Source organism: Taeniopygia guttata, chromosome 1 (assembly GCF_048771995.1).
Source record: "Taeniopygia guttata chromosome 1, bTaeGut7.mat, whole genome shotgun sequence".
Lineage (NCBI taxonomy): Eukaryota > Metazoa > Chordata > Aves > Passeriformes > Estrildidae > Taeniopygia > Taeniopygia guttata.
The window spans coordinates 102,836,943-102,845,000 of NC_133024.1; the positions used below are offsets into that span (position 1 = coordinate 102,836,943).

At 37.8% G+C, this 8,058-nt stretch overlaps 1 protein-coding gene across 4 annotated transcripts in view; it reads left to right on the forward strand.

Moving 5' to 3' along the window:
- The window catches only part of POLA1 (DNA polymerase alpha 1, catalytic subunit), a 181,649-nt gene that overhangs the window by 165,019 nt on the left and 8,572 nt on the right, over window positions 1-8,058 (forward strand). The window contains exon 37 of one of the 4 annotated variants that reach the window (XM_030282388.4): window positions 4,369-4,524. The exons of the other annotated variants lie outside the window; for them this stretch is intronic. Within the exon in view, the coding sequence (XP_030138248.4) occupies window positions 4,369-4,397 (29 nt within the window). The 3' untranslated portion in view covers window positions 4,398-4,524. Of the gene's footprint in view, window positions 1-4,368; window positions 4,525-8,058 lie in introns of those variants that run through there. 4 annotated transcript variants of the gene reach the window in all.

The window sequence follows — 8,058 nt, forward strand, 5'->3', positions numbered from 1 at the left end:
CTGCAGTTCACTGACAAAACTGTTTCTATTTATGGAGCAGTAAGTACTTGAATAGACTTTTAGCATATGGATCATATCTATGCAGTGTTACAACTCTGCCAGTCTTGAAAATAGCTTTATTTCATGTCATTAAATTTCTGAGGGTCAGAGCACTGTTTTGTTTCTTACGTTTTGTGTGAGCATGTGTGTAAGCTTGTATTAGGGTATTAATATATATGTTTCAAAAGGCTGTGTTAAGTGGACATGTAACTGCAGCTGTTTGTGCAGTAATTGTTACGGTACTTTAAAAACTCTTATAAGCCAGGAGGAGGAAGTACTTGAGAGTCAAAGCTAGGAAATAATGCAGCTAACAATGCAGTTTATTGTGGGAAAGATTCATTATTGTTAAGTTCCTCAACAATTTTATTTTTTATTTTATGTTTTACACTGTGATAATATGTTAGTCATAGTGTTGTGTGAGGTTAACCAGTATTTGGAGATAGAATTGTACCTAAGTGGTCATGGTAGTTGTGGGGAGTATGTGTCAGGCTGAATTTTTGTTCAAGTATTCTCATGCAATGATCATAAATATTATGAAATTTTGAAGAAGTGCTCTTAAGACTTAAAAAAAAAATCTATATATGCAAAACTGAAGATGTCCTTATGAGTTTGAGCATTTGGATTGTATCAGAGTCTGTGCTCAGGGATGAGAACCGTGATTCCCAGGTGGTGTTTGTTGTCTGCTGAGTGGTGGCCACTGTGGGGAACTCCAACAGGGGCTGATGCTTGGTTCTAGAAAGTCAGCTCACATGAAGATCTACAGAGATGTGATATCCCTGACAAATTCACAATGAAATAACATCAGTTTTGAGGCATTTAGAATTACTGTACTCTCTGTGGGCTGGTTGACTTCACTGGGGCAACAGATCGTTTGTTCTTGTTATCAAACAATATTTGAGTCTTCCCTAATTGAGGTTTTGGGTTCAACATTACCCTCCCCAGAACTGATACAGTCATTAAAACTTGCATTGTCAAACACATCCAAGGCTTTGTTGTTTCTCAGGAACTTCTGGCTAAATCTTGGGACCTCATCAGATGTTGTTCTGTAAAACCAGTGATTCAGAATAAAGATGATTTTTACATAAACCTGAAGTGTAGAAATTATAATTAATGTGATTTCACAGTGAGTAATAAGCAAAAAGCAATCTGTTTGTTGGTCACAAGTTTTTAACCAGGTACCAGCATGGTTGGAATGTTACTGCTGGTTGAGAAACTATCATAGAAGGCTGTCACTCAAAACAGTACTTAGAGGGTTCTACTGAAACCCTGTAGATACTGGGGATTTCTCTCTGAGGGGTAATTGTTTTCTTATAATCAGAAAGTGCAATTTAATATCTGCATTAATGCATTCAGACTAGACCTTTGAATATTACTGTAGCCCACTGCCAGTTAACTGACTAATTTCTAGTTACTAACAATTCTTTTTCATGTATTTTAACATAGTATGTCTAGTAAAATAGCTGTTTCCATAATCTCTGCTCTTTCTGTGTACGTGTTTTAAGAGAGAAATCCTTAGTCTGTGCATTTTGGTGTCAACAGTTCTACTCTTAAATGATGGACAACAAGTTAACAACATAAAATGGGAGTTGACAGTTCTTGAAAATGAAATAATGTTTTATATAACCTCAAGTTTCTCTCTGAACTTTGACCAAACAATAAAAACCTGAAAAAGGAGGGGCCCTGTGCTGTCAAGCACAGAATTGTACAGGAAAAAAAAAAATTAATCTAAACGGTGAGGGAGAAGTCTGGGTTCTCTTGCATGATATTTAGCAGCAATGGTAAGAAGAGGGATGTTTCTTTCTTTGTGTAATGTGCAGTAGTTACAATAAACACAAGATTTCCAAATCTCAGAGGACTCTCTTGACAGTTGCTTGATAACAGCTTTTTTCACTCCATAGTTTTGACAGTTTGTATGTGTTGCCATATCTAGTGTAAACTAAAACATCACTGTCATTCTGTTTTTCTTTCTTATGTGGCTTCCTTTTCTTTATTTTTATTCTGTCTTCAGCATAATGAAAAACACGGGCTTTTAATTTGTCGACTTCAGTAAGACAAGTTGTGTGTGGAGAGTGGCATGTGTTTAAGTTTTGAAATCTTCAGATTGAAAAGTGGTTTTTTTGCCTTTTTTTTTTTTTTTTACCTTTTTCTTTAAAAGTGGATGTGTTTGTGTCCTAATTTTCACCTGGCCTGTCAGCACACACCAGGCAGTATGTGTATGTGTGTGGGAGATACAAAAACCACAGGACACAGGATACTTCCATGTTCAGGGTGGCATTGCACATTTTTGTTGTAGGCTTCCTTCTTTATTCCCACAGAGGTCCACAGAACTGCAGCACTTGTGTTAGCATCTCTTTCCAGCCTGGTGTCCTTTGCTTCCTTTCTCTGCTGTGTTTCTGAATTACGTGGGGTTGATACTGGAGTAATGCACCATTTTGGAAGAGCTGCAGGGAGGTGAATGTTGCGGGGCGAGTGAGAGATGCCTGTTCAGGAGAGGGCAGCCAGCTCCGGGGTACCCTGCTGTCTGCAGCTACTGCTCAGCTGCTTGGCTTTGTCAGAGCTAGATTTGGTCCCTGGCTAAGGGATAGCTTTATTTAACCTTTTGGATGGTGGAGGGTGCTGCCCGATCTTGCTAAGGTTATTTTGTCATCAAACCAAATTTGCTTTAGCAGAGCGAAGTGCCCAGTGTCGTCATCTGGCATGTTACAGACAAATTCCAATTACTTTCCTGCTTCAAGCTATTGTTAAACACTGCGAGCTAGCTGACAGTAAAATTATAAATACAGGTGTTGTCACACTACACTATAATCAGAATTTTAATTTGAATTTTCATTTGTAAAGCCCTTTTTTAACATGAAAATGGGAATAGAATTAGTTTTATTGACAGTAAAAAGACATTTTGAAAGCTTCCTAAATCATTACCTGTATTTAGTTGTGGGAAAAAATTGTATATGTCCGTATAAAAAGAAGAGTTTTATTATCACATATTTACTCATTATACTTAGTGGTAAATAAAACTAGGAAGATGTGTTTGACAAATGATTGACGTAACTCAGTACGTTTTCACTTCATCAGAACAATAGACAGACATAAATATAAATTTGCTTTTGTTTTGCTCTGATATTACTAATGCAAGCCTGCGATAAAATCTTCCAGCAAATTAAGTAGTGCCTGTTGAGTCTGCATGCAGTGCTAAACTTTTTATTTTCGCAATTTTCTCTTCTTACATAGATTCATCATTCTTTGCTTTCTTTCTTCTCTTCTTTTTTTCTTTTTCAGTCTCCTTTTTCTTTGCTTGGTGGTTGGAGTGGTTCCCCCTTCTCAAGACCCTTTTTTTTTTTTTCCTCAAGGCATTTAGTGTCGTGTCTGCCAGATTTCAGTGATGAGCAGCGAATTGCTTTTAAAGTGGGCATTATGCCAGTTCAGCAGCACAATGGAAAACCAATCTTCCACCATTCTACTTTTGATGCTGTTATTGTAGCATTTTAGATAACTGCTGCCACAAAAAAAGATGTGCTCAATTGCTACCAGTTAGTCAAGTTAAATCCAGAGTAGCATTAAAATTACTCTGAAAACTGTTTGTCAGAGGTCATGTGTTGTCTGTGGCTACAGCGCATAGGATAGATGTTCTGTGCTGTGTGGGGTTTTTTCTTTTTGCGTTGTTATTATTACTGTGACTGACCAGCTCTCTAAATAGCCCTTCACTACCTGTTTACTTATTGTCTTCACCTCACTGCTGAAAATATGTGTCGAACAGAAATGTTGAAAAGTTTCTCTAAAGTGCTGGAAATAGCAGGGGAGTGAGTTGTTCAGGGTGTTACAGTTTGTACGGTGTGAAAGAAAAAAAAAGAAAAAAGAGGGGTAGAGCAAGAACATAATTCTCTGGTTTCTGTAGCAAGATTACTGTTTTCATCTTTTTATCTTCACTTTTCAACCACTGAGTTCACTTTTCTATTTTTTTTTAATAGCACAAACGGAATTTATCCGCTTTCTCACTTTCTTCCCCTTCAACTCCTCCTCTTCCTCTTTATTTCGCTGGCTCTGCTTGTGAATGAAAGGGTCCGTTACTCCCACTGCAGGACAGATGGCAGTTGTGAAGCAGGGATTATAGCACTAGGTGACTTTTAAATCAGTTGTTTTTCAATAAAACACAAACAGGAAGATTATTTATGGGTGGTGGGAATTAAAAGAGCAAGGATATTTTACTCGCCTCTGGCTGAGTCTTTTTTTATGAATAATATAATACCCATGCAGCCTGAATACTTGTTTCACTTGCTTGCATCCCTGAAAAATGTATGTTATGCTGTATTATGTTCTGGTCATTTTTAAGAGGGCAGCCTTCTGCATCTGTCACTGGGTAGCACCACTGTGGGGTGTAGGACTGCAGATTACAGCCCCTGGCAACTCTTGTGGGGCAGTGAAAGAGCTGATTCAGCTGTGAATTTCAGCCTTGCACTTAGGCATCTAAATAACACACCCAGCTTTCAAAGGACTTAGTATTTGTAACCTGGTAAGTGTGGTAGCACTGCAGTGGCCCATGGTGAAGGTGAGGAGCTATATTTAGGTATTAGGTAGGCAGCACTGGTGGTACACCTTTGAAATTCTTCCCCTTGATCCACAAGTTGTTCTCTTTCTATGGGACAGGAGTGGTGTCTGTCTCATGGGAACACCTCCCACTAGAATTTGCTAATATTTATTAAGTTCTTTAAAATCTCCCAATAGGTGGCAGTGTGGAAGTGCACACTTGTCACAATTAGTGTCCCTTCTTAAAGATGGGCATTTTCCTACTAGTGGCATTTTAGCCATTGAGGATTTGCTGCTTTAACAGTAGAAATGTTGTAAACTCCTAGATTTTGCTGTCAAGGGTTTTGCAGATGGGTCACTTATAGTTGTTACTGCTAAGACTTACACCTGTGAGTCAGGGGACCTCTCTGGTGTTTTTTATCAGCTGTGTCCATGCTGGGTAAATACCTTGTGAAAGAGAATACCTTTGAATGATTGTTATGTAAACTGAATGACTTTGAAAGTGAAGAAGTGTGCTTGTCTCTGAAGTTCAGGGGGGGAAAAAAAGGCAGGACCATCTCCTTCAGGGAAGTAAAACTGTCCACCAGGCAACATGATTGAGAAGGGAACGTGCAAAGCACATAAGTGATACACACACACACCGTTTATTAAGTAGGTAACCTGAATAATAGTGATTTAAAAAGCAAGGCGAGCAGTAGATGAGTTCTCAAGATAAAAATGGAATGTAACTCCACGAGAAACACTTAATACTTAATGTAATTATAATTATATCTAAATTTAAAAGATCCCCTTTTTTCCTTTTGGTTTTGTTTTTATCTTTCCTTTTTAAAGTAGAATTTCAGTTTTGCAGGCATTACTGTGCAGGTTTCCTTGTTTTTTGATTACACATCAACAGACCTGTCTGCAAGGAAACTTGAGAATTTGATGACATGCATGTGCATAGTCTCTGTATGTAAATGATTTGTCAGAAAGACCTGCAGGAAGTGTGACCCAAGTCCTACATGTAGTTAATGCAGAAAACCAGTTAGATTAATTAAGAACAGAAGGAAATAGAAACTCTGGGATTTGGTCACAATGTATTTCTGCATTTAATAGTTTTGCTGATGGGAGAAAAACTTCAGTCCTTTGGGGTGTTTTTTTGTAGTTATTTGTGTACGTGGCACAAAGTTGTTCTCTTTTCTTGGTCTGTATTTTGGAGATATAACTTTGAAAATTGCCACATGCACTTGGAATTCCTCACTGAAGAGCCACCTACAGGAAACAATACAGGAAGCATACTCAGTGCAGCAATTTGAGAGCTAATATCTTTTGCAGCCAAGGAAGATGGAGGGAACTTGAATGGGAAAAAAAAAAGCACTCTTATTTTTACAGATTTCAACCTTATTATTCAGTTTTCCAGAAAATATTTAGTGTGAGGCAAGCTTTCGAGGAAGAAAATGTCAAATTAAGGATTGAGATGCCGACAAAGAGCTTAAAAAGTATTAAAACAAAATGGCATTTTAGCCTGTGAAATCAGCTATTTGGTTTTTTAAGAAGGAAAATTAATTGGGGTGACTATTAGGGCTCCTTGAGGAGTAAACACTAAGTTGAACTGAACACAGTTTAAATAAGGACTAGTTAAGCTGGAGCTTGACCCTCATCCTCTTCTTTTCTTTTCAGTTTGAGTGGTACACCAAAGAATAGCTTATAATAAGATAGTGGCTTTATATTGAAGGCAACTATTTATAAGTACATAGTAATGTTGTCACCTTTGAATTTTCAGCCTTAAGTATATGTACTCTTAGTAATATTAATGGAGTAATTTGAAATTTTGAAAGCACTTGCTTTTCAGTATAAGTGATCCATATGAATTGGTTTGCAAGAAGTTCCAGATTACAATTCTCTGGCAAATTGCTTCTCTGCTCACTCATTTTTGTCTTAGTGCCCAAGATTGAACCCTTCAGAGCAGGCAACAAAACATACAGAATGATTTTCAGAGCCTCTCTAAAAACTCTTTTTCTGTGAAGAAGCCTACATATTATTCTGAAAGTATTGCAAGCATTTCAACTTTTGCCCATTTCACTTTCTTTATCTCTGTTTTTTTCATTTAAGTTCTTCAATTTCAAAGTTGAAACTCTGTATTAAAACCAAGTTAAACTGTAAATCTGAGATTTAGGCAACGTAAAAATGAGGAAAGCTAAGATTGAATTTGCATTTATATTCTATGCTATGCCTGCTTTGTAGTCATACATGGCAGTTGTTCAAGTGTAAGTTGTTTCTTAAATGCTGGTGTTAATCCAGTTACTTCTGGTATTTTGTTGAGGATTATCTGGTCTGAAGGGCTGGTGGGTTCATTCTGCATTACCACTTCTAACTGATAGGTCAAACTAGAAAAAGAGTGTAGTTAAAAATGTATAAATAAATTTAAAAAAAGGGGACCTAGACCTGTACATTCTGTTGGATAATTACTATTTTTTAAAAAATGCTTGAGAGCAATATTTGCTGCTCTGATAAGGAAGTTTGTCTGAATCCATCTGTGTAAACTTTTCAACATTTTGGTTTAGTGCCTCTAGCACTACATTAAGACTCAAATTTAACTATAGGAAAAAAAAAACCAAGACAATTCTTTGCAGGGCCACTGGATTAACTACAGCTGTGGAAGATTGGGATCAGAATTTGACCTTAAAGGCAGTGCTTGAAAATCCTAACTCTAGCAAAAGTATTAATTTGTGTGCATTATTCAGCTGTGATCTGTGCTGTGTATGGAGTGGATCTGATTCTCATAGCCTGTCTGGTTATGTCAGATGCATATATACATGGTTTAAAACCCTTTAGATTGCCAGAGTACATAATGTACAGGAGAATGTCTCATTTGGTGCTACAATATTCCTGTGTAGCATAGATCTCTTACATGCCTTACAGTTTTTAAACCATGAGTCCCTGGGGGGGTGGGAATATCAATATCAAAACAAATTATGAAATCCCAGAATACTGTAGGTTAATCCTCCGTTTTTTGTAATTAAATATTTAATTTGTTTCCCAGCTGTATGGGCATTTCTTGATTCTGTAGATGCTAGTAATATTTTATAAAGTTTCAGTTGTGTTGGAGCTGTAGCCAATATAAAATGTTCTGAACAACTGCTTACCTTAAATTAGTATTTCATGCCCATTGAGGACATTTGACCAGATCTGACAGTTGCCACCTCATCTGTAGTGATTATTTAGAAATTAACTGTACTGTACATTACAGAGAAAGGAGGATGAGGACATTGCTTTTAGGAGAGAGGACAGAGAGCTGGATGAAAATCCAGCAGAGCAGTAGTGGTGATGCTTTGCCAGGGGAGCTGCCCCTGGAGCCCCCCTCTCCCCAGCCCTGCACCCTCTAAAGCACAGCTCCTTCAGCCCCGTGGCTGCTGCTGCTGCACAGCGCAACTCCAGGTCTCTGGAAAATCGTTTAGCACATCCTTGAGTGGGAGATACATGCAGGCAGGGACGAGTTGCTTGCTTTCCTCAGTGCTT